The 27,805-nt window shown below is 40.5% G+C and overlaps 2 protein-coding genes across 2 annotated transcripts; both read left to right on the forward strand.

Moving 5' to 3' along the window:
• The first annotated feature begins 243 nt into the window (after positions 1-243).
• polr2i (RNA polymerase II subunit I) lies at positions 244-7,279 on the forward strand. The gene is made up of 6 exons (XM_080731665.1): positions 244-385; positions 1,339-1,393; positions 2,732-2,805; positions 6,082-6,156; positions 6,569-6,620; positions 6,945-7,279. The coding sequence occupies exons 1-6, from the start codon at positions 324-326 to the stop codon at positions 7,005-7,007; spliced, it is 381 nt and encodes a 126-aa protein (XP_080587791.1). The 5' UTR covers positions 244-323; the 3' UTR covers positions 7,008-7,279.
• Positions 7,280-20,486: 13,207 nt separating this feature from the next.
• Positions 20,487-26,489, forward strand: snrpd2 (small nuclear ribonucleoprotein D2 polypeptide). Its single transcript, XM_080731640.1, has 3 exons — positions 20,487-20,606; positions 22,125-22,304; positions 26,079-26,489. Coding segments are annotated over exons 1-3 (357 nt in total). The 5' UTR covers positions 20,487-20,604; the 3' UTR covers positions 26,254-26,489.
• The last annotated feature ends 1,316 nt before the right edge of the window (positions 26,490-27,805 follow it).

Genomic DNA, 27,805 nt, shown 5'->3' on the forward strand with positions numbered 1-27,805 from the left:
TTACGTTAAAAATAAAGCTGAATACATTTTAATTATCAGGATTTGTTTGAAAGTGTAATGCTATGTGAAGCCAATATGAGTGCAATAAAAAAAATCACACTTCCAACCAGCTGGGGCTCTTTTTTCTTGAAGCATGTTGTTTTGTCTTCCAACGTTTAGGGGGCGCTAGCTCCAAATTGTGAAATACATTACGGGGATTGTTGCACATGCGCAGATTCTATTGTTTTCAAGCGGTAGGAAAGGAACAGGCAGCAGAGTTTCCACATTTCTTGCACTCGAGTCGTTTGGATTGTACTTTATTCTCTTATTATTCACTATTTCACATGGATTTGGAAACAGGATCGTATGAACCAGGATTCGTCGGTATCCGGTTTTGTCAAGAATGGTAAATGTAGTTGTATATATAACGCATAACACACGTCGAGACGAGTAAGATTAGCGAGTCTCAGATTAGCCACATTTAGCTACAGCTACACATCAGTGTTTCTCAAACCTTTACATTTCAAGGTATCCCCTTAAATCTAACAGTGTACAAATGGAACCAAATGAACCCTAACGGGTCCGTTTGGTTCCATTTGTACACTGTTAGAGTTACAGACTTGTATGGGTCAATTTAGACCCCTTTAAAGGACCCCACAAAGTCCCTGGAATCCACTTTGAGAAACACTGCAATAATACATCACACTTCTCATGTATGTATGACACACATACACGAGTAGTAGTACACACAATGTACACACATTGTGTGTACTACTGTCGATGTGTGTTTGTAAATACCGGTATGTCTTTAGCAGTGGTGTAAAGTAACTAAGTTATTTGTACTTGAGTATTTCCAATTTCGAATACCTTTACTTCTACTCTACTACATCTCAGATCCAAATTGTGTACTTTTACTCCACTACATTTATTTGAAAACTTTAGTCATTAGTTATAGTGATTTTGATTATTATCACAAAACATACATTAACCTTAACAACCCTATAAACGTTTTTGGCCATTTGAAAATATCCCATCTAGCTTGTAGATCGGCTTGTAGTCGTAGATCAAAATATTTTTTATACATTTGAAAAGTTGTGACATGGGACATTCTGCATAATGAATACTTTCTACTTTTGGTACTTATAGTACATTTTGAAACCAATACTTTTGTACTTTTACTCAAGTTCATTTTGAATTCAGGACTTTTTCTTTTAACAGAGTATTTCTACATTGCAGAATTGATACTTTTACTAAGTAAGAAATGTGTGTACTTTTTCTACCACTGGTCTTTAGTTGGGTCTAAAACAGAATCTGAGCTTAGTGAACTATCAATTCATCACTGTGTAACTGTTTTTCCAGCAACAACATGTTGTATCCCAAAGAAGACAAGGAGAATCGTATCCTGCTCTATGCAGTAAGTGAACTAATTTGTTGTACAACTGCCTTTATGTTAACTGTTGAGCTAGCCGCAAATTGCAACACTAGATGTTTTTATAATCGGATGAATCTAGGGTTGCAATACCTCCCATAGGCAGCCAATGCATCAAAACTTTTTTCTGCAAAGTGTTTGTTTCATAAAAATCCACCGTAGAATTGTTATGATTTAATTTGTGTCAAGAAAACCCGAGCAGACATGGTTTATTTTCTAAGTGTTGAACTTCGGAAGCGCTCGTCTTCTATAACACAACGTCCCACTGCCTCCTGCATTATGTGACATTTAGAACCAGGTGGTCACAGGACAGGACCGTTGAGCGATTTTCCACGAGCGCTTCCAAACTCCAGGACTTAGAAAAAATAATCACCTGAATCCAATTTCTTGATAGAAACTGGGTCATAACTCATAAGATGTCTATGGTGGATTTTTCTGAAACAAACACTTTGCAGATAGCTAGAGTAAATTCCAAGCTTTCCATAAAGCCGCAATATTGGTGAGTTTGATGAGTTTTGACGTTTATAGTGATATTCCATATACACAAGATCGGTCCTATTGCGCGGCAATCAAGTGGTGCGGGCTACTTGTGTACTCACCCAATAATAAATTCCTCAGACCTGGAGACAGATATTGTCCTCTGGTTTCATATCCCTTTGAAAGCTCTGGCAGAAAACCTGTGTTTTGTCAAATATCTCCACTTTTCCACGAGATTCACACTGATGAAATTCTGTGTCAGTGACGGTGCCGGACCTGAAATGACTGAACTGGACTGAACATATGAAAACGTCTTTTGACAAAAACAGGTGCTTTCTGCTTTGCCATTGGCATGGGGTAATTAATCACACCACCCGCCAAATGTATGCCCCATTCGTTTGTGTTTCCCAAAGGTAGATTGATATATTCAGTCCTGCACTCATTCCGGGCCTCTCGCCCTGGACTGAACGTTGTCCGTGTGAATCTTGTGGAAAAGTGGAGATATTTGACGAAACACAGGTTTTGGTCTGAGGAATTAATTATTGGGTGAGTACACAAGTAATGCGCACCTGCCGCACCACTTTATTGCAGCGCAGATTATCTGCTAAACGCCACGCGATGGGACCAATCTATGGCTGTGTATATGGAATATCACAAACGTGTATATGGAATTTCACAGACATTCTAGGCCAGGGCTATTCCAGGATCAGAGTTTAGGGCTGTGTAAAGGGATTGGGTTTTACTTTTGGCACCTTGAGGATATTTCCATCAAGCTGTTTACTCCTTCTAATTCCCTAGGATACATCAAGTATAAATATATGACTAACATAATTTATGTCTTCACAGTGCAGGAACTGTGACTACCAACAAGAGGCAGACAACAGCTGTATCTATGTCAATAAGATCACCCACGAGGTTGAGTAAGTACATCACTGTAAATCACAGCGCTATCATGGTGTTGTTTACGTGTGTATCAAAACAGCAACATTGGGTACGCCAAGACCCGCCTGCAGAAGCTTGTGATTGGCTTAACCGGAAGTAGGGAGCGCTCCACTCTGTTCACTTGGACCACGCAGAGGTGCAGAAAGTTGGGGTGACGGATATTATTGTTAGTGTAGTTGCCTTTAGGGCCACACTTGCAATTTCCCAGAATTGCATCTTTCAGTTGATTTTGAGTGTTCCTGCGCTGGTCATCCCGTGACAACAAAAAGGGATACGCCTCTTGAATTATAATAGTAAGATTACTTGCACCAGCAGAGCGTTCAAGTACTGTGTTCTGTGCTGTCTGTATCCGGCTGACAGTACAAAGCCAGGGCCTTTAGCCAATGAAGGAGCAGCGTTCTCGGTGACGTCACCACCAACAAGTGCGACCTGATATAAAATACAAGCTGCAAGTTGGCACCTCGACAGAGTGCCCACCCACATTCATACAGACTAGTGATGCGCGGATAGGCTTCTGAAGTCATCCGAATCCATCCGCGCAAATTCATTATCCGCCCATTATCCAACCGCATTAATTATATCATCCAATTTATAAATCCGCACCATCCTCATCCGCAACTTCAAAAGTATTATTATTATTACCCTTATTATTAGGCTAATATTATTTTCTGGTGGGCTATTCCCTGTTAGTTTTCTTAGTTGTGCGATCACAGAAATGCATTGATGTAGCCTACGGAATGTCTCCGTTCGTCTTTTTTTCTTTCTTTTTTTTTTTTTTTTGGAGTCGGTGCTGCGCGTCGATGCAGACAGACATGCAGGCAGACAGAGTCAGACTCAGGGATGGCCAAATGGAGATTTTTTCTTAACCGATAACCGAAAGGCCTTATCAGTTAATTAACCGTTAACCGTTAAGGAAATGTGTTCAAAAATGCGCTATTTTTGCGATTTAAAAAAAAAGGAAAATACACCCGTTTTTCCCCATAATAAAGTGCCATATTTACACATTACAAACAATAAAACTAGGAGAAACAAGAATACAAATGTTTTCTAAAAGAAATGTGTTTTTGCAAAGAAACCGTGGGATTGAAATGATCAATCTGTAATGTGATGCGATTTCGCCAGGCACGTGCGCACATACAGCAAAGGGGGCTGGAGCCCTTAACTTTTATCAACAGAATTATCCACCAAAAGGCCCTTCAGCCCATGCCTCTCTAAAATGCTGTGAACTCCCTGGCTCTCGCCTAAAAACAGCAGCAACGAGATGCTCGCATGTAGAACAATAACTTTCAATCGTATGACATTTGGAATGGTTGAATCGGCTAAACGTGATGTCCATTTCATTCATTTTCTTCTCTCTCGACCGTGTTTTGTGTGTGCTGATGCAGCGATCATTGAATTTGCGACTCTGAGCTGTGTTATTTTCGCATATCCTAGGCTACTCTCTGTAACCAAGACGACTTTAGCGTTCCTCACGTCGTCAACATGTAACATTAGAAAGTTGTGTTTTAAGCTCTTCTTAACGGGATTCAATGTGACGCTGACGGGGGTCTGTTTTGTAAAATCCAATCGACGACGGAGCATTCGTTGAACAAGTCAGCGTGTACCCGACTCCAAAATCAAGCAGCGTCGCACACTCCCAGTTGCGTGAATGCATGGATGTTACATAGATATTGGTGTCCCAGAAATGTGTGACCACAGCGCGTATATATATATAGTTGCATGGTTGATGACTTGATGTTGCGTAGATATTGGTGTACGGGGCTTTTGGTGTGACGCATGGGTTGATTTCCTTTTTCTTTTCTTTTTTATCGGTCAAAATTGACCGTTAGTGCTTACCGGTAACCAATTTCTTATCGGTTTACCGGTAACGGTTAACCGTTGGCCATCCCTGAGTCAGACACATGAGAGAAAGAGAGAGCGAGGGAGAGAGCGAAAGAGAGAGGAACAACAAACACAACTTAGTGGGAAGTTTAACTTACCTACTGTACAGTACTTTACAATATGGACTATGGAGCTGAGAGAGATTCACTTTTTACCGCAGCTCGACCAGAGGTAATGTGCGACGATGCATGCCGTGATGCCGTTTAAGTGGACACAGCTGTTTAGTTTTATCGTGGACTGCACACATTGCCTCATGAAAAATGATGGTTACTTTACAAATTATACAAAATAACACACACTAACACAGACACAAGCATACCTAGATTTCGCTTTTTATTGATAGATATATTAGGCCATAATTTATTTCCTGCATTATTTCATCCGCGGATATCCGAAATTAATTAATAATTATATTTGATTGATCCAAATCCGACTGCACCGCGGATCACCGCGGTCCACCGCGGCTAAAACCGCTATCCCCGCATCTCTAATACAGACGGCACTCATCACCCTACTTGTGCGCTCTGCTGGTCGCAGTTGTCGTTTTCTTCGGAAAGTGCACAAAGCGAAAGTTGGCACCTCGACAGAGAGCAGTCTAGTTCGCCTCTCATACAAGAAATGGAAAATAGATGACACTGAAAAAGATAATAAATGCATCTACTGATAAAAGACACTGACAAGTGACAACAGACGTGAGGTATACAACACTATTTTCTTTCTTTCTAATAATGAACCAGTTCAGAGTGTTTCGACTGAAAATGAATTGGTTCAGAACCCTAAAAGTTGGCTCTGAACTGGAACCAATAAATGGCAGCTGGTTCCGTGAAAGCTTCCAATAATCTAGAACGGAACCAGTTCTAGAATCAAGGTTCTTCTGGTGGAAAAGGGTCCTCTGTGTAACCACAGTAATCACATCAGACATAGGCAAGGCAAGGCAAGGCAAGGCAACTTTATTTTAAATGTATGTATTGTATTTTTAAATTGCATTGTTGTACTTTGAATGTATGTTTTTATTCTGTAAAGCACTTTGAATTGCGTTGTTGTAAAATCATAGGGTAGCGTAAGCAATATCAAATAAATATGTTTTTAAATTGGACTTAAAAACAGCTATGGTTGGGGATTGTCTAATATAAAGAGGAATATTATTCCAGGTGTGTGGTGCATAATGGTGAAAGGCTGCTTTACCATGTTTTGTTCCAACAGTTTGAACAATTAGCAGGCCAGCCCCAGGCCAGCCCCATACATACTGTATTGACTGATAGTGGGATATTCTAAAACAAGACCTACTCAGTAATATGTCTTGAGATCCATGGTAAATTGCAGAGCCTACCATGAAGCCCGGTCATTAATAATATTTCTCATCTCTTTAACAGTGAGCTGACCCAAATCATTGCAGATGTATCTCAAGATCCAACGCTACCAAGGACAGAGGACCATCCCTGTCCCAAGTGAGTTTTACTTTCATTGCCTTTGCCTATCATCACTGTCATGTACGAACCTCTCCTACAAATATTATTATGTATTTTTATGAAAGAATTGAAAACACCTGTGCCCAGTCATGATATAGTGGTTCAAGACTAAGAGCCCTACTATCTCTGGACCCACTTTTATCCCATCTGGTTTAGTGGCATTCTCTCCTGTGCATCTCTCTCTTTTCTCCCAGGTTTCTTGTTGTCTAAGTAAAGAAAAATAACATGCCGTATGTATGTGGACTGAATGCCCTGTTTTAAAATAAATCACAATCACCTTCTTGTCAAGGGATCTTTCTCTTGGTCAGGTGTTGCTGACAGGCGAGACCAGTTAGAAACTGCTTGTTTGGCATTGATATGAGATTTACTTCAAATATCTTGCTCTTTTCAGATGTGGCCACAAGGAGGCAGTGTTCTTCCAGTCTCACAGTATGAAAGCTGAGGTAATGATCATGCTTCATAATGATACTAGTCTAGGCAGTCCTATGAAGGAATTTACTTCATTTCTATAGCCTTCATTAGTTGAAGGACTCTAAAGTAAGATACTGTATTTGCTGAAAAGAAAAGGGTATATTATGAAATAAAAGCAAAATGCCAAGCAATGCTGCATGCATTGCATAATTCATCATAACACTATAATTATGACACTTTGATCCTTTCGATCATCACTTGAATCAAAATGGGAATAGTCTGTTTCGAAATGATTTGTGTTTAAAATCAACTGTTTTATTAGTATTGAAATTCATATCTGTTCTTGTACCTTGCAGGATGCAATGAGACTGTACTACGTCTGCACTGCCCCGCACTGTGGACACAGATGGACAGAATAGAGAATAAGGTGTTAAACATGAACATTGACATCACATCACCTGCTGTTGGCAAACAGAACGTTATGTTATGGACCCCTTTAAAAAAAAACACTGCTGTCCTGATTCTTTTGGTAAAACAGACAGAAAGGTAAAACAAAAAATAAGAGTTCTGTGTGTTGTTTAGAGTTCTAGGTAAGCAAATAGTTTTCAAGAAAAGAAATGTCTCTACAAAACCCTGTCATTTATTTTAGTGTATGATACATTGTGTGGGCCCTCACCTTGTGAATAGCATGTATTGTATACACTTTTACCTGAATTAATTGTACTTTTTGTATAATTAAATGTTCTTTTTTTACAAATACCATATTTACCATGTTATTTAACAATAGATTTATTTTATATATTGAATGTTAACTTTATTATTCATAAGAAATATCAAGCAGCACTTATTTTCAAAGTAGCATGTGATCATATCACATTATCCCATGTGAACATATTTACTATTTAGAAACGTATAGTCTAGTGTCCCTTGAAATGTGTGTATCCATCTTCCATTGAAAACCTTCAATGTACTGTGGGGGTAAATTGGCTGATGGTCTCTCATGTGAGTGGGGTCCCCAGACCCCACTTTGAGAGCAAAGCGCAAACAGCAAAGTGGTGTCTGGGGACCAGCAAAATTAGTTTTAGCAACTTCAACCCTTTAAGACCTGAGGAAGATTCTACAGATGCCTTCTAAATCAGTACTGTAGTACTCGCAGTCTCAGGCTTCCAAGACCTTTCTACAATGTAAAAATATAGATATGTATATCTGCTATTTTTGAATAGCCAACGCCTACTATTTTCAAATAGTTTACTAATAGAAATACTTTGGGAACCACTGGTGGAACAACTTCCACTCCAGTGCCTGTTTTGACAACTACTGTATTCTATATTACACAATGAGCATGACCAATCGATGAATTATTCTTTGAAAAGCAGCATACATAGACACGTGACGGGAACATGCATGTGAAGAGGTGAATTTCTCCATGCCACAATCTGCATCTCATAACAAACAAGCTTCTTCGTGAAGTCTAATCAATTGTGCCTCAATTAATGGACAAAGAAGTCCTTTAACCTTTGGTTTCAGCCAAGAGCTAACGCTGAATTTTGATTATTGGCCTATTTACGGTATAAACTTTTCAAGACATGTTAACAAGCAAATTAACCATACAACGTAATCTTTAGTATTTATGTACCCGTAGTCTTCTTGTAATTTTCTAACATGTTTGTCAGTGAAAGTGATTTCTTGGCTGCAGTGGCGAGTACAGACAATGTGAAAGGCTCTTCACAACTCTGCCATTCTGTGAAGGACAAGCTCAACAAGATGCACATGAAACTGATGAAAGCAAGGAATATTGGTGACAGTGGATACCAGTAAGTGAGTAGTGTGTTGTGCTGAAGAAGTCAAATTGACTTGTCTGTGTTGTAGCCCTTATTTAATCCATAGGCTCAGGCTGATATAATTCTGGAGACTGGACTGATGTTTTCTTAGTTGTTTAAACTATAGACTTTCTTATATAATAGTAAATGTTCTATTGTCAGATGTAATATAGGATATGCACAGTATGCAGTTATGGGACAGGAATTTACACAACCTATTTCACTGCATATTTTGAGCATGTTAGTCTTCCCATTGGAGTAGAGTAGACAGTGCTGTCTGTGAAGGGTGTGGCTGTGGGGTATACTGGCTCACTAAAAGGCAACAACCATGACTCCATTGCCCTAGTGGGCAGTTTCAACAAAATAGCCAAGTGTAAACCTGCCCTTTTAGAGTGCTTTACAGCGATATTGAAATAATATCAGTGGATATTAGGCTAACACAGTGGTTAAGTAATTTATCAAACAACATAAAAAGCTAAGTCTGCACAACTTGAGGCAAACATGACTTGTTTTCTGTAGGTACAGGGACATACCTGACAGGTCAAATCACGGTGCAAGATGTCAGTATAATTCCCATAATTACATTGTTGGTTGCAATAATAATAATAGTATTTTTCTGCTAATAGTATTAGTCTTACATGACATGACATGTAATACAATGGTTGATCAGATAACACGGCGAGTACAGTCGATGCCGGTGGCTTCGGTCAAACAGCTCCTGCTGTCTGGGGTTCCCCGGGGGTATAGGAATAGGCCTGTTTAATCCCCAGCCAGCCAGGTTTGTCCTGTTTGGAAACAGAATTCCAGAGATTAGGCTCCTGTATGTAATTATGTGTTACTGTTACTGTCAAAGATGTTGACACTTTTGCTTTTAACATCTCTCTCACCATTAAAGGCACTGCAGTTGCAGAAAGCCTTGATGGGATTATTCCCTTCCATATACAATTCCATCGAAATCAGTTAACTGATAAATAAACTCTGACAAATAGCCAGACTGACTGTTCCTCTCCAAAGCATTTAGTTGCACAACCATTCCCTTCTCAAAAGGCAGATGGCGCCACAAAACTGTTCAAATTGGACAAAATAAGTATATGATTTCTGTAGTCATGTGATCAAGACAATTCTGTTAGATTTTTCATATTCCATCCTTATTGGCTAAGATTGACATTTAAAGTTTGCAGATGTGGCATCTTGTGAACACAATGTTGCAAGTCATCAACGCAGGTTTTGATTGTGGTGAAAATGTGCGTGGTATTCAAGTAGATTAGGCAGGGGGCCACAATTGTAAAATTACTTGAAGTCGAGGGCCATTAGGTTTAACTGTATGGCCGTTATGTCCATTATGGCAACTTATTAGGGCCTGCTTCTTCATACTGCATTTGTGCCTTTTGATGTTTAATGACGATCATTTTCAGTTCTTTATAATGCACATGGCTTTGATTTGGATAGAGAAAATAGGACGTCGATATTGTTGATATTGTGTTTTCTGTTGGCACGGATTGAAGCATCTTTTGAGAAAAGTCATGGAGGCAGGCTGGCACGGTGAAAGTGTTAACATGTTCGTATGAAGGAAAAGTTTGAGAGCCTGAGGCCTGTTGGCCCCATATACTGTAGGCTTTGCAGGAGTCCTCTGTTTTGAAAAAAAAAAAAAAAAAACTCAAATCAGGAACACATTGTGCGATTTATAGCAAAACCAGGAGGTTGACTTTTGTGAAACCTTTTTATTTTATTTAGTCCTTCAGATTTTATCTACATATCACGCAAATCAATACACATGACCCTTCAACAAAGCATTCACATCCCAGACATTCAACTGACTTTATACACCAGTTCACAGTTAACCTACAACAGAAATCTCAAAACATTTACACCTTAACATCAACATCAGTAACAAACTATGGAGCCTACATATCATTCCTATACAACCTCTTCATCACCATGCAATACTCAACATCTACACATTTCACACACCTCGATAATCACTCAATACCAAACGATGCACGCCCCAACAACAGGGGCGAAATTAGATCTTATTCTGCATGGGTTTTCAGATCAAAAGGGCCCTGTACTTCTGTGAGGGGGGCCCATAGATTAGGAGATTAGAGACCCCTAATATATTGGAAATGACAAAATACATATATCGTCGTTGTCGGGTGTAAACCTTGTATCTCCAAGTTTCAAATTTGTATGTTCTTTCGCAAAGCAAATCCCTGCTTCATCAGACAAGGCCGTCGCACGAAAGTAGTGAAAACAGCAGATCTACAAGCACACAACGCCTCGCGGTGCGAGGCGTTGTGTGCTTGTAGATCGGCTGTTTTCACTAGTTTAAATAATTTTTAAAATGAAAAATGAACGGTTTTGGACATACAAGGTTTTCACCCGACAACGGCAATATAAATAGCCTATGAATTTATAATACTGTCACCAGTAGGGGGGCCCTTGGGTTTATTAAACCCATCAACCCTATACAAATGACGCTTGTGCCCAACAATCATCCCTGACCTGGCGGAGACCTGTGCTTTCTTTTTGTACAATAAGTGTTTCTATAAAGTAACAGGGGTTTCCATTTCCCTGTCACTAGCTCTTTAACAACAGAAATGCATGAGGTCAGGGTACCAATTTCATCCAATCAGGAAAGAGATTTGATGATAATGATCTTTATTTACCTATAACAACTTTCATAATGCAACTCAAAGTGCTTTACACAAACTATAACAATATTTAAGAATAGAAAAATACTAAATAAGACAAAATAACATGGCCTACAGGAAGAAACGTGAAAACTATATATTTAAAAAAGGACAGAAAATAAACTATACAGGATAAACAAGTGAAATTGGAATTAGACTAATGACACAAATAAATTGGAAACCCACCCGAAAATGTATGTTTTGTGCATGGGAGACCCTGTTAATTACAATATAGAGATTTTACCTACTGATAAAATGTGTTTTATATTTTCTTCCATAAAAACTAAAAACGAAATACACTACAAAACAAATGTTTTCATTATGCGTATGTTATTTAATAGTCTGTTTTTGTCTTTGTATTGCGCATATAGCACGTAATAACGTTAAGTTTACCCGGCCAGTTTTAACATGTTTATATTGATAATGAGTTTATGTTCATAATCTTTATCAACGTGACTGACACTGTAAAATCCAAAACATCCCAAAACAAATATAATCTTTGACAGGAAGTAGCTGACAGCAAGAAGCGTGAGGATTACAAGTGTTTCGACAGAGATGCGTGCGTCCTGCAGCGCTATCAACATTCCCAACAAGCGCGCACTTGTTTGGGAGCATGGGATTATCAGTGGACCCCATATCAAATTGAGGAAAGAGGGTAAAAAGGTAAAAGAAAGCCATAGTATAAATAGGCCTATTTTATTTATTTGTGTGCCTAATGTAATTGGTTCTCAAAGTGGGGTCCGGGGACCTCCAGTGGGAGTTCCAGGGGGTCCCCAGCTAAACGATAGTTGGGATTTATTGGAACCAAATGGACCCTTATGGGTCTGTAACTCAGAGAGTGTACAAATGGACCCATTTGAGTTAAATTAACATTGATTTTATAATATAAATTGGGGTCCCAGTGATAGAAATGCAATTAAATGTGTTCTAATGTCAAATTGGAGGTCTTTGAAATTAAAATGGTTGAAAATCACTGCTAGCCATACAAAAATATTTTCTTATGGGGTGTATATCTTTTCAAATGTTGGGGGTAATTTGGGGGTCCTTGTCATGAAAAAGTTTAAGAACCATTATATGTCTGTCTCACACACACACACACACACACACACACACACACACACACACACACACACACACACACACACTAGCTGCTGCCTGCCTGTCAACAGCTGTGCATGAACATGCGTGCCCTGCAGGCGAACTTTAAAAGCCTTACCTGTACCTAGATGTGTTCTTCAGTACAGCGCCCTGTGGTTTATTTACATAATCTCACGCGTTTACCTGTCCGATAAGGATTATTTACAGATCTACAACCAGGCCTTATTTTGATGGGATGTTTGCCAAATTATTGTGTCAACAAAAGGAAAGGGAAGAGGCAGAGAGAGGCGGTCCCAGAGGGCAGAGATCCGCAGGTGATAGGCTTGGGTTACAAGAGCTGCGGAAGTGTTAATTGAACCTGAGAGTTCATCGATCAGTCAGCGAGATTGGCAGCGCGCTAACTAATCACAGGCTAAACTTTCTACAGTCTCAGTGGGTGACCATGCAATGCACGCGCACTTGTTTTCAGGTTTGGTGAGAGCCGAGTGCGCACATGTGGCGCACAATGTCTCTGGCACCCTGACACTTTGGATCAGCGCGCCTCTGCTTCGTGGACTCTTTATTAATTTAACGCACTCTTTCAGAGACGCCTTTCTTTGGGGACTTGACTGACTGAGTGTTGTTTAAATTAAAACATGGAGGATTTGAAAACTCCCGTCAGGTTTTTCCACAAGTCCTCGTTCAGCATCAGCAGCTTGTTGTTCAGGCGAGAGGGAGTGATGAGTGAACCGGCTCTTTCCCAGCCGCACGAAAAGCTGCGGCTATCCCCGACCCAAAAACAATGCTCCGGAGATCCAGCAAAGCCTCGAGAGGAGGAAGACCGCGACGTTGACAATGACAAAGACCGCAACGACAGGAAAGAATGCGCTGTCGAAGAACTCAAAACGGCGTCCACAAACAACTCCACCAAACGAGAGGGGAGTCAGGGAACTAAAGACGACGTGAAGAAAGGCAGGGGATCATCAGAGGAGAAAGCCAAACCCGAGAAGCCACCCTTCAGCTACAACGCGCTCATCATGATGGCCATCCGACAGAGCCCGGAGCGGCGGCTCACGCTCAACGGCATCTACGAGTACATCATGGGACACTTCCCCTACTACCGGGACAACAGACAGGGCTGGCAGAACTCCATCAGGCACAACCTGAGCCTGAACAAGTGCTTCGTCAAGGTGCCGCGCCACTACGACGACCCGGGCAAGGGCAACTACTGGATGCTGGACCCGTCCAGCGACGACGTCTTCATAGGCGGCACGTCCGGCAAGCTCCGGCGGCGGAGCACGGCGAGCTCCAGGGCCAAGCTGGCCATCAAGAGAGGCACCCGCCTGGCGACCAGCACCGCGGCCAGCCTGGCCTTCGCCGCGGGCTCCTTTTACTGGCCGGTGCCGTCCTTCCTCTCCCTCCATCATCATCACCATCAGCCGCCCGCAGTGCGCCCTGCACACCTGCATGCCGGGGGCCCCGGCGAGCTGCTGCTGCGTAACTGGAGCGATGCCGATGCGGACCGAGGTACGACGACCCCCCGGCCCGGGGGGTCGTCGTACCTCGGTCCGCATCGCTCCGATTACGCAGCGGCGGCGGCGGCGGCGTCCGTCGTTTCGCAGCGGTCGTCCACCGTGTCCGGCGCGGAGCGCTACCTCCACACCAACCATCAGGAGACTGCTTACTTTGGGATCAGTTGCGCGCAGTCCCGTCGCCACCATCATCAGATAAGCGCGGCCGCCGCTTTCTCGTCCACGTCGTCCATGCCATGCACGTTGTCCCTGGCCAGTCCCTGTTCCCTGAACATGCTCTCTGGACAGGCCAGTTACTTTTACTCGCAGCAGATGCCTTATTCCGCCACGTTTAACCCGTGCCAAGATGACTGTCCCCAAGCGCCCAAGGCTCATCCGGGACAGTGTCTGTCAAAGAGTGACTTTGGGAGCTGCAATGAGTTTCTGAATTATTATCCTCAAGCCAGCACGAGCCCCCTCTCCTGAAGTGTTATGTAATATAGGCTAAATTATGAAGCCATTTATTTCAAAAGTCACAATGCGTATGTTCGTTTGGTGTGGCTTTTATTGATATGTTCCTATATCCTACTTTTTATTCTTTGTCATAAGAAGTCGGCTACATAATTAATAAGCCACACACCAGCCAAAGAAAAACAAAAGGAATACATGTATGTGCAAAATCTTTTCAGTTATACACCATAAGAGGCTATATTGAAAAACATCCCGCTATGCATAGGCCTATACGTTTTTATTTTGTTCTATTTTTGTGGAAAAAATGAAAAACTGTTTTAAGAAAATGAAAATGTTTTCATTAGCCTAAAGGCCTGAGCTCTTTATCAAACGTTCATTGTGCCATTTTCAGCTAATTATATGCAAACGGGACCTTTGTCAGAACAACGATAATAAATAGCACCCATCATTGTTCTAAATCCATGCAACAATGTCGCAGAAATGCATGAAAAATGTTTTTATACATTTGAATGATACAAATAGAAAAGTCATTGTAATTTTAACAAATGTCAATTGATATTGACAGTCTCTTAGCTATGGGAAATATTTTTTATGGAACATATTATAGCCATATAATGTAACATAATGCAGGCCTATTTGTTATGACGGCTATACATAAACAGACTGTAGCATAGCTCTTGTAGTTGGACTTTTTCTTTCAACATTTTTCACGAGTCCATTTCTCCACAAATTGTCACAATACCTACGTTTCTGTTTTGCGTGCATGTCACTGTTTCTGCAGGCCTAATGCCATTGTATGTAATTATAATATATTGCAAATGATACCATAATTAAAAGAAACATCACATTATGACGTTGTTATTACTGTCAACTCATTGTGTTAAGTTAAATATGTTTTACTCGTTGCAAAATGCCACGTGCATTAATGGTGTTGTAATTCGTCCAGGATTTATAACAAAATTAACATCTCTTGCAACATAATTAGCCTATTCAAAAATATAAATATTTATAGGCTACCTGGTTACTTGGCTATCCTAAAATATTATTGGAGTCTAAAATAAAATTGCGCCAACAATTAGGCTAGTTAAATAATTAGGCATACTTTCCATTTAAAATGTAGGCTGCAAAACTGGAACATTTGAAATGTAACTGTAGTCTGAATTATTAATTTAAAAATAGTATAAAAATGTGTAGACTGCAAAACTGGAACAAATTGTTTCATACCATTAAAAGAAATGTAGGCCCAGAGATGGCATATATAGGCCATGGCTGATTTAGCCACCTGATAGCTTATTTGTTTCAGCCTACAGCAGTCAACAGAGCAATCATTTATGTCCAAGTCAAATCATGTTGTGATTAGGCTACTACTTATTTTATCGTCTAAAGTTACCGTACCCAGTTTTTTGTAGTTCAGAAACTGATTTTATGCTAAATGAAAATAATATCAATTGGTTTGCCAGTAGCCATAGGGCTTTAGCGCTAGCAATACAAGACAGACAGTTGCGCTAAATTGAATTAATTCGGAGATTAATGCAAAGCATAAAATCTGGAAACTGGGTTAGGGTCCAGAATATTTCTTGAATGCTTGCTTTAGGCCTGCCCTTCCCAGAAGTAGGCTAAATGGGACACAACTCCTATATAGGCCTATATAGTGACGTCCTCAAATTTCAGGCAGAGGAAGAGGGGTGATTTAAAGAATCAAAAGTTCAAATGTGCAACAGAAGATTGTGTCGCGACTCGCGGCAGATCGTGCTGTAGGTGCAGCAGCAGCAGGTAGCCTGCAGGCAGGCTGCAGACTGTGATGTAAGAGAGATAGACATCACATCTCTCAGTCCATCTTATTGATCTAACGTCTATGGTTTCACCCAGCCTATGACATCACCTGCCTGCTGAACTCTCTCTCACCTTTCCTCCCGGACGGTTCCTCTGTCTGTCTGGGATATATACATTAATAAAGACTAGATTTTCGAGAAGAAGGCGTTTGCGCGCGTGCATGGGCCTGCCTGCGTGCGTATACGCGCGTGCGTGCGTGTACAGATCAGAACAGCGTCTCTGGAAGGGTGCCTCGCATTAAACAAAGGAGGCTTTTATCAACGGTCTCCAGTCAGCCAGCCAGCCACCTCTCCCAGCCCTGTCTCATTCACACAGTCGCCTGTGGTTGGAGGGAGACATGGGCTGGATCAGGTAACTTTACACATGCACACACACAAGCGACAGTGTTGGCAAACTCAGGGTCTATAGAGATACAAAGATAATAACAATATTTTCATCACTGCCATGAATAATTGCGGTTGAGACACTTAAGAGAGCACAGAGTGTGTGATGGAGCCAGGGGCGTCACAAGGGGGGGGAGAGTGGGATTGAGTTTCTAGGGCCCAAGGTGGAGGGGCCTGGAATTATTTTATATTTTGCTATTGAAAAATAGCAGATATACAAGCTCACGGTGCCGCGCTGCGAGCTTGTAGATCTGCTGTTTTTGAAAATGTGTGCAAACCTGTATTTGTAACACATTTGTAACTCAGAACATTTGTAACTCAGATTTTGCCTCTGGGGTGGTCCCTGGAACTAAATATTTTGAGATGGGGGTCCGTGGCCAAATACATATCATTTTGGCGGTCCTTCACATGAAAAAGTTTGAAGCGCCACTGACATATAGAAACATGTTTTTTTTTTTTTTATTGGGATTTGAAATATTCAAAGACGATTTTTCAAAAATAGCAGATCTACAAGCTCGCAGCGTGGCACTCGGTGCCGCACTGTGAGCTGGTATATTGTTGCTTGATGTGTTATATCTGCTATTTTTCAATAGTTAAAGTACCCAGGGCCCAGAGATTGGTGCGACACCCCTGGTGATGGAGCTGTGAATCAACAGGTTTGGCCTAAGCGTAGGTATATGACTTCAGGCATGGGTGTAAAGTGATACTGTTTGCTGTTAATGTAATAAATAAGTTCCTCCAGTCCTTTGACAGACACCATGCTAATAACCCCAGAGCTCTAAATCACTGCACCACGCCGTGCGCTGCAGTGCAGATGTAGTGAACTACCACAGGGTACAAGGGAATAAATCAGCATATGGACAGCTCTCATTATGTGATTTTCATGACACCAGACACTCGGGGTCAGGATAGCTTTGGTGTAGAGAGACCACACACACACACACACACACACACACACACACACACACACACACACACACACACACACACACACACACACACGCTTGCGCTCTCCCTTACTTTAAAGTTACTGTTCATAATGTCTTATCATCATGTTTTTACATTAAAATATTAATATTTCAGGCTCTTAATTTAGCACCATAATTTGAATGAGTAAAATAAATGAATGAGGCCTTTTTCATAATTTATTTTTGGAGATATCATTACAAAGTAAGTAATTCTAAATGCTTTTTCCCCCTAGTGTCTGTATCCTCTTTCAGTGAACAGTTAAAGACAGCTCTGATAATCTGATTAAGGCAATCCCATTACAAGTACTTCATTACTTTCCACACACACACACACACACACACACACACACACACACACACACACACACACACACACACACACACACACACACACACACACAGGGACGTGCTGGGCCCCTGATTCATCCCGGGAAAAAGAGTTGTAGAGGCCCTCATTGCGTGCTATAGAGAGTGATCTCTCTCTATAGCGCTGCTGCTACTCAAATATTTGTGACAAAGTGACAAGCCAGTGGGCCAATTACATGACTTATATTTCGTCGTTGTCAGGTGGAAACCTTATGTCCAAACCGTTTGTTTTGTATTCATCATTTTAAAAATTATTTAAACTAGTGAAAACAGCCGATCTACAAGCACACAACGCCTCGCACCGCGAGGCGTTGTGTGCTTCTTTTCACTACTTTTGTGCAAACAGTTTAATTTTTACTTTTGTCCAAACAGTTTAATCTTTTCCTAATGGCCGGCCTGGACCGGCCGGGACCGGCCATTCGGGAGTTGTCCCGCTTTTCCCAATGGCCAGCACGTCCCTGCACACACACACACACACACACAGTGACAAAGCTAGAAGCTCATTTTACAAGCATGCTGCATCAGAGCCTTCTGGAGGAATGTATCTGTGACTTGTGGCAGGCCCCCCATTAAAAGTTAGAGAAGGGAGTGAAGAGGGGCAAGTGTAAGGCTTAATTTATACACCGTCGTACGACAAAGTATAGATCAGGCTTAAGGCCTCTGTCTGAGCAAGGTTCGGTTCATAAAGATAGGCTATGGAAATCAATCCTACTCCCTGGGCCCTCTCGGCAGCACAGAGGATGCAATTATCCCCTAGCAAGAAGTGGCCTCCAACAGGTAAATTCGCCACCCTGTGAAATAAGGTTCGTGGGCTGTACACCCTCAGGCGTCTGCCTGTCTCTCGCCGGAAAGCCAATCTCTCAATGACTCATTGCTGCTGTGGAGATAATGTAGCCCACATCTATGTCTCTCTAGCTCTCTCTCTCTCATATGTAGGGGAGAGCGGGGTAAACTGAGACACCGGGTAAACTGAGACGCTCCATTTATCTTGGCAATGGAACACATTTGTGGCCATGTGACCATTATATTTTCAAGCCCCTTGAATTTCCCACTTGTCATGAAAAGAGAGACCTGATAGTGCTGTAGAAAACATGCTTTTTTCACAAAAATGTGTTTTTTGCATGTAAAAGTAAATTTTCTTGCTGTCAACATAATCAGCTGTTGTGTCAAAGCAAATTGATGCAGGGAGAACATTTTATATCATACATGTTGATGAACTACCAACTTATAAATCCATGTGATAGATGCTAGCTGAAGATTACCCTGAATTGATAAAAATATCCCTTTTCCCAAAATGTGGCTGTGGGGTAAAGTGAGACAATTGCTTCGGGGTAAAGTGAGACTATCCTTAACATGAAAGACAGGGAGAAAGCTGTAAAAACCTAATTAAAGGGTGTACCAAACTAGTCTCAATTGATTCTTATGTATTTTCCCCTGTAGAATCCATTTTTGATATATATTTCTTTGTATTGTGCATAATTAATGAGATAATTAGCATATTTGACTAAATATGCGAATTATTTCATTAGTTATGCACAATACAACAATATACTTTGCAGAAATAGATTCTACAGGAAGAATTACATAAGGATCAACTGAGGAAAGTTTGGTAAACCCTTCTATACATTTTTTATAGGGTTTTTAGTTTTTTCCTTCTGCCCATGTGTCACATTATTTGACACATGGGTGGAAATGACAGGACAAAGCCTATTAAAAGAATGTCTGCTATGTACATTTTTGTATTGCGCATATTTAACCCGGTTAACCGGGTTTTTGTGTTTTTATGGTAGTTTTAAAGTGAAAAAAGTGAGTGGATCACTTTACCCCGTTGATTTCTCTGGTCTGTCTCAGTTTACCCCGGTCCTGGGGTAAACTGAGACACAAGACCACTTTTTTTAAAACAATCATATTTTCTCTGCCTTTTGTCTTGAATATGTTCTGATAACTTCCATTGTTAGGAAACATCCCAAATTACTGGGAAATGTGTATATTTTTACTGATATATCTTTTAGTTCGCCTCTAGGGGAGAAAATGTAAAAAGTGTCTCAGTTTACCCCGCTCTCCCCTACACCTTTCCTTCATTCTTGTTGTGTCTGTAAAACACCAATACAAAGACCTGTCTGTTTGGTCTTCCAACACAGCCTATACCCCCCGGGCAGTCTCTTCTTCCATCTGTTTTTGTACATCAACAGGTCAGTTACAATGGTCAGTGTTTATCTGTAGATGTCAGTTGCAAACGATACAAATAAGGATTAATGACCTGTGTGTCATACACTGGGCGGGCGGCCTTTTGAACATCTTTAATTCAATTTGAGTCTCTTTACTTGAGCTCTTTTTCATAAAAACTTTACACTGTGATTTACGATGCCAATAAAAAGCTTGGTATATGAAAATATAATGAACTAGAAAGATGCAATTGGAAATTGCAAGTGTGGTTGCCGTGTCTATATTCTGCAGCAATAAGTTAACTGTCATATGAAGCTCAACCAATACTCGAGCAGCACCACTCCTCAAATGTTTTCCCCTCCAATTTCCAATGGCATCTGATTCACAAAAACATTTATCTACTTGTGAAAATAAAGTTTCCCCAGGACTACAGTGTGTTGGGATAATTAGGATCTATTGAATCTTTAACCATAAACAAAAGCATGAAATAGAAGTTAATAACATTAAAAATAGCTATATATTTATCATTTTTATTACTATTATTGTTTGACATTGGAATTTAGTAGTAACCCCGGAAGTAATGTGTGCATTTTCAAGCGCCCGCTGCATGATCCGGAAGCAGTGTTCACAGCACGAGTTGCAGTTGCGTTGAACAGACGAAAGCAGCTGGAAGACAAGAAGTGTCTGAGATCTAACTTTTTATTTTTAGAACATATTTTGTTCAAGAAATCATGTGAGTATATTAGATAACTCTGTTTTGTTTTCACGAACGCGGTATGCCCACATTGCCCAGACCTATAGCCATTAGAGAGGTGTAGTAGGTGATGGCTGGCTAGTTAGCATGCTAGCATGCTCACTAGCTAAAGTGAATGTAATGAGGAGGTTGTTGTAGTTTTACATTGTCACGTATCATCAGATTATACAATCTCTCTTAGAAAACAATCATAACCGGTATTGACAGCATAGGAGACATATTTAATCCAGCACCAGTGAGTGTACCAAAGCGAGGTGTTGCTGTTTTGTTGCTCCACAACCTTGCGAACAACAATTAGCATGCTGCTATTAGCATTGTGTTACTTGGAGCACTTGCAATCAATGAATGAATGAATGCCTGATCAATGGTATATACCAGCGGTTCCCAAACCTTTAATGCCAAGGACCCCCAAATTGACACTTATTAGCCCGCGGAACCCCAAGTAAAAAGGTAGGCTATGCCAGGGACCCTCATAAGAGAAGATTTTTTACTGCTCTAGCAGTGATTCCCAAACGTTTTAATTTTCCCCCAGTTTGACATGTATTAGGCTACGGACCCCCATTTAATGGCATTTCTGTCAATGAGACCCCAATTTATATTGGAAAAATGAATGTTAATTTAATTCTGAGAATGTACAAAAGGACATGTTGGGGTACATTTGGTTCCATGTGTACACTCTGAGTTACATACCCATAAGGGTCCATTTGGATGCTGCTAACTATCATTTAGCTGGGCCGGGGAACCCCTGGAACTCAGGACCCCACTTTGAGAACCAATGGTATATACACACCGTTTAGACATGTATCTGTGTTGTTAGGATAAAATCAGTATCTTTATTAACGTGTTGCATCAATAGTTCCTGCCTTCTGTTTCAGTTATACCGCAAGTCTATTGTGTCAGGTAGGACAGGTAGCCTGCTGTTGGCTGGTCATTGAAGAACTTTGGGGGTTCAGCAGACCACATGAATATGTACATCTCTCATCAGAATATAACACACTGGGGAGAATTTGACCCAGTGAATTAAATTACACTGGGTATTAAACTATTTAATATCATAATATTTGTCCCTATGTGTTTAATGATTATTAAATGTATTGTTGTCAGGGGTCATCAACATGTCTGTATGCGGACAAATGTCGGTCAACATTTAGTTTTTTACATATAACATTATAACATTATTTTGATCATAAGACCCAATTATTGAACTTCAATCTCCAGGTTTTCTTCTGAATATTTATGACACTGTAGAACATCAGGAGTCTGGGAGTTGTCCTAGTGACTAGGACAGTGGTTCTCTTATTCTCTAATCTAAGTTTTCAAGGACCCCCATTACAGACTTGTAAAGGTCTTGTAAGGCTAGCTCTTTGTGTTTTTCTGGTAATATTATTGTCTGCTCAAATGTATGTCCATGGCAAAAATAGAATTTTGACAAAAATGTCCACCACAAGCCAGCATGGCGATGACCCGTGATTGCTGTTGCTATGTTTTGTTTTCCAGGAGTCTGTTGACCAAGCCCAAGTCAGAAATGACCCCTGAGGAGCTTCAGAAACGAGAGGAGGAGGAGTTCAACACGGGGCCCTTGTCTGTGCTCACACAGTCGGTGAAGAACAACACACAGGTCCTCATTAACTGCCGCAACAACAAGAAGCTGCTGGGCAGAGTCAAGGCCTTTGACAGGTATGGAGCTCAAGGTTCTGGCTTGGGGTCAATCAGCCACTTATCAATCAAGATGTCAGGCTGATGCTTTACTTGTTGTTTTTTATTTAACCTGAGAAATCACATTGATGTAAAACCAAGGTCAACTGTCCTTCAATCTTGGAGTTACAGTGTTGGCCAATATTATTTATTTTAAATGTATACATTTTGCTGCATATAAGAACAAACCTTTGTACACAAAGTATTTTTATGAGATACAAAAAATGTGGATAACCAAGGAATAATGTATTATTTCATGGACTGGCATCTCAAAAAACACATTCCTCACAGCTTACAGCACCATACATACAAAGTAATATAGTTTAAGTTGAATTTCACTCCAAATCAGACATTTCATAAAGGTAACTCCAAATTACAGTGGTGCTTGAAAGTATGTATCTTTAGAATTGTTTATATTTGTTTAAATGCTACAAGGAGAGTGTTTGTTTCATGATGAGAAATGGGCAATGAAGTAACAGACTTGATTCAGCACTACCGTTTGATGTTTTCATTTCTTACTAGTAAAACATCGTTGTCCAGCGTAATGGTGATCATAGCCAGATGAAGGACCCCATCTTCAATGCTGTGATTAGCTGAGACACGCAAAGCTCTTGTTACACAAAAAATACGTCACAATAGGGAAATTAAATACTCTCGGTATAGGGGTGTAAAGGTCTAACCGGTTAGATTGTTAGCTGTTTTCATTTAAACAGAGAGAGGGGGAAAAAATCTGAATATGCCTAGATGCATTCCCGCACTGGGTTGGCCTAGATCAGACTCAAAGAGAGCAAGAATGAAGGATTTAAACTCGGTTTGGGACCATTATTTCCAGAAAGAACAAGTACGGTGACGAAGTAGAATTTGTGATAAGGTATCTGCTGCTCCCAATTTCAAACGTTTGGAGCACCTGCAAAATGTGTTTGTGTGTATATATTTACAAGTACATAAGTACATTTTTACAAGTAACATAAAATGGTGAAAGTAACCTTTAAAAATGCATGATTCCAATCAGTCATATCTTCACCTGTGTTTTTTATTTGTTCACCTTGATGGCCCATTTGATTAATAGAATTCAAATGTATTTTTCTTTATATATATAGAGAGAGAGAGCTTTTTCTGCCTTTATTGATAGTATATCGTAGATTGACAGGAAATGGGGAGTGACACACTCCCCATCTCTCAAGGTCGTCGGGATCGTGATTCTAAACTATGACACGCTGTCACGCTGCAAGCAGTCTAGGTGCCCGGACTGCAAGGCCAGTGGTCCAGGCCATAATTCAAATGATAAGTTATAAAATAATTGCAATACATATAATAACACGGTGTATGAGGTTGTTTACAGTATATAATATTATGACATTACATTGGCCATATCAATTGCATATACTCAAACAGATATTTGGTATTGTCATACATTTCTCAATAGGCTACATAATGATTCGGAAATTAATATTTAAAACTGTTTCAAGAGAGACATTTGCTGCAAAATACTAGCCGTGCGTTCTCCTATATGACTGGTGTCTGCCTAGCACCGGCAGTGGGGAACGCACACAGACACACACAGGAGTGATATAGAGACCGTTTCTCGCTCCTTGGTAATGTACTTTCTGACACAGTGAGAAAGCGTAATGTCTCGTCTACATTGCAAACACACTGGTACCTACAGTCACGTGCTCTATTGTGTACTGTACACTGTGCCTTTTTCCGTTATCAAACCTAAGGCATTCAAACTCATTCAGCCATTTTCTCCTAAAAGCGTTAGCCGTCTTTGTACAGGTTTGTCTACATCACCATCACTAATTGTGTCGAGAATCGAGATCCACAGAGACCATATCTGACCTTAAATACATTTTTTGTAACATTTATGTTAAAATCCTCTAGAATACAATTAGTTTGTAAACTTGACTAAATGTCTTTACACGCCGGGGGTGAATTTGCGAATTTGCAAATAATTTGCTTTTTTTATAAACCTTATAAAGTCAAAAACCGTCTGTTATTTATTCGCTCTTGTTTCGAATTTAGCGAACGTTAGCAAGCAAACTCCTCTCTCTCTCTCTCTGTTTCAAAGGAAGCTCACTCTATCCTATTTAAAGAGAGAGAGAGGACACCGGTCGAGGGACCATCCCTTTGCATTAAGAGTGAGACCGAGGGGAACAGTGTGTGTCGTCTCGCCTGTATGGCTGCTTGCTAGTATTGCCGTCAGTGGTGGAAAAAGTACTTGAATTTCTTACTGGTAAAAGTATGGTTTATGTATGTTTTATTATAGGCTAATTTATATCTGCAAAAATAAATAGTTGGGTATTAAATACAATAGGATCCGAAATGTAGTGGAGTAGAAGGAAAGTACTGGAAATTAGACTCAAGTACAAATACCTAAAAGTAGAGTACTCAAGTAAATGTAGCCTACTTTTAGTTACTTTACACCACTGCTGCTGCAAGCTGCCTGTATGCGAGGGAACGGTGAACCCATGGAGTCCTCTCTGCTGTGATGTGATGGGTTGTGTGAGCCAGCCCCAAACAATGCGCACAACAGATCACTTATTCAATTTGGCGAATTTTATACGCATATTCGTGTCGCACTTTGGTGTGTATGGGAAAAGGCGTAAGGCGAATACTTTGCATTTTCAGGTCGCTTTTTCACTACGCTTCGCTAATTCGCAGGTTTGTAAAGACCTTTACTCTCCACATTTTTTGAGTGCTCAGATCTCCCTTTTTAAGATAACTTCATCTTTCTTTTTATATCACTTTAAACTCTTATGTTATTTTAGCTGTTTCGCTCTGTAGCTTAGCTTTAGACCCTGCATCACCTGACAGTGGAGTGCGATGAAAGGAAGAGGCTGGGAGTGACTGAAGGCATATTGACCAATCTAAAAATCTGCATTAATATTTGGGGACATGAAAGCTCACGTTTAATTTGTTTAAAAAAAGTCACTGTCGTCAGCTCAATGCACATACTGATTGCTGGTGAATGCCGGGATGTCCAACTGAGAACAGGAAAAAAGATTACATTTCGGGAGCATATGCGACCAAAAAAGTCTTAGTTTCGAGCCCCGCAACAGGAGCGTGCGAAATCACTTAGAATATATGCTTCCAAGTGATCCATTACGCACAGATGGAGACGCAAATGCAGCTGCTCCTTGGACATAGTAAAGTTATTCTAAGAAAAATTACCAAGTAAAATTGAGTGGAGAGCTACTTCGGAGATGCTTCTCCACCCCTGGAAATTAATTAATTGAAGGTAATCAGCCTCTGTTTCCCCAGACTGGCTACCTACCAGGCAGGCACTATCTGTGTGTGCTACAGCTGTCTGTGCCCTCAGAGTGGCTGTACTCCTGGTCTCAGCAGCGAGCTGTATGCTGCCGTATGACTCCCCACTAGATTAATACTAACTAGAACATGTTGACATTTATCTTCCTGCGCAGAAATAATCTTTTTTCTGCCCTCTCTCTTTCAAATCTCAACGTGCTTCATTCACATAAACAACCCAGTTGGTCTGACTGACAGTAGGCTACAGGTGAAAAAACTAAAACTCAGAAGCGGTGGGAACCTAATAAGGAACATGAATTACCAGGGCTCACCATACTGCATATTAAATAAAATACCTCTAGTATGAGATGATACAAGTTAACTGCTTGATTTGACCTTTATGGACCACACAAACAGTTTTCATACTGTGCATGAGTCACAACGGGAGAGGACTAACCCCAGACTTAAAAAACAAACCCGCTAATTATGTTCCCTATTCCATCATTTCAGGCATTGCAACATGGTCCTGGAGAATGTGAAGGAGATGTGGACTGAAGTCCCGAAGAGTGGGAAGGGAAAGAAGAAGTCCAAGCCTGTGAATAAGGACCGCTACATTTCCAAGATGTTCCTCAGGGGTGATTCTGTCATTGTTGTGCTGAGAAATCCCCTCATTACTGGAAAATAAACTCTTGTCCGTTCATCCATGTTATGACAGTGTTCTGTCATAGTTGGAAGTTTTTTTTTTGCCCTTCTATTTTTATTTTAATGACTTTGGTCATCATTGGGTGAGGAACGTTATATCTGTATGCCTTTGGTGGCTAAGTTAAGCTCACTGAGTCATGAGCTGTTTTGTTTTGTCTAGAACTTTTTGATCTTTTTTCATTTTTAATAATAAAACGTACAATAAAAAGGAGTAATATGTATGGTGTACGTATGATTTTCTTCAATATGGTTTATTAGCCAGCCTGTGCATTTGTTCTGTTCTATATCATTATTACTATGATATACTTAAAGGACACATTTTTATATTGGATTATTAGATATTTTAGATTGTTGCGACCGTAGGTCGCAGTTTAGTATGTGAACTGTCACAGCTTGTCCACATCAGGGAACTCCATATATGTTCATAAAAGCTATTCTGTTAGTGTGACATCACAGTGAAGCCAGAGCGTGATGTCGGAGCGGCAAACCCATTCTGCCCTGATGTCATCAATATTAAGCCCATATCTAACAGGACTTCATATGGGAATGCCCATATATGGTGGCCACATTGGCCACATACCACACTAACAGAATCCATTATGGCCAAGACAGCCCATATCTGTGTGGCTGGTTCTACAGACAGGGATCTATCTCCATGTATGGGCATAAAAGGGTATGATGTCAGATGTCATAGACATCATAGGAGTTTCACATAACGAATAACTGAGTAAGCATGTTTGGGCTCTCGCAGCATGTCTCCATATACAGTACATGGATCTCCATATATGGGTAAGTGGTCCGATATACATCACTGGCCAGATGGCTAAGAATTGGCGCGACCGAGGTTGCATGTCGCCCTAAGGCGTCTTACTAGTAATCAAAGAAAAGAGTGTTAAAATGTTTTCATTTATTGCTTTTTATCGTTTTTGCGATTTTGATGGGTGTGGGCATACAAGTGGCTAAATGTCTTTTTAGACACAATAAGCCGGAGATTTCTTTATTACTATTTATGGTAATTCTACCAGCCCCCATAAGTCACATCTGCCCATGAAAGATTGCAGTGCATCTTGGGAATGGGCTTATTGTCTAAAAATACATATTTAGCCACTTGTACGCATGCCTTCACCCACTGAACTCAAAATCGTTAAAATGGCTAAAACGATGGAAAGATATACATTAAATATGAACCCTTACCCTTGTAAAAAAAACAAGTTGACCTTTAAAGCTGCATTGTGTGATATATGCCATATGGCCTGACCAACAGCCAGCTTTCTCCCTCCTATGTGGCATCTTCCCCTGCTTAACCAATCCTGTCCATCAAAAAGCAAAGCAAAACAAATATCTAATCGAGACATGGCTCTTTCAGTTTAAATATAATATATTTAAACTGATATATCCAGGAATTAAAATGGTTATTACTTTGTCCACAGAATAAATACATGTAACTGCCATGATGCAACAAGGTGCAGTTGGGAGGCGTTTAGCTCTGGACAAACTGCCATGATAGTGGGAAGCATGAGTATTGGAAGGGGTGA

The sequence above is a fragment of the Nannobrachium achirus genome (assembly GCF_963921795.1).
Source record: "Nannobrachium achirus genome assembly, chromosome: 8".
In the NCBI taxonomy this organism is placed as follows: domain Eukaryota; kingdom Metazoa; phylum Chordata; class Actinopteri; order Myctophiformes; family Myctophidae; genus Nannobrachium; species Nannobrachium achirus.

Coding starts and splice junctions, on each gene's coding strand:
- polr2i (XM_080731665.1), top strand. CDS start 324: ATGGATTTGGAAACAGGATCGTATGAACCAGGATTCGTCGGTATCCGG. Junction 386..1,338: donor ATCCGGTTTTGTCAAGAATG/GTAAATGTAGTT, acceptor CTGTTTTTCCAG/CAACAACATGTTGTATCCCA. Junction 6,157..6,568: donor GAGGACCATCCCTGTCCCAA/GTGAGTTTTACT, acceptor TGCTCTTTTCAG/ATGTGGCCACAAGGAGGCAG.
- snrpd2 (XM_080731640.1), top strand. Junction 22,305..26,078: donor AGAGTCAAGGCCTTTGACAG/GTATGGAGCTCA, acceptor CCATCATTTCAG/GCATTGCAACATGGTCCTGG.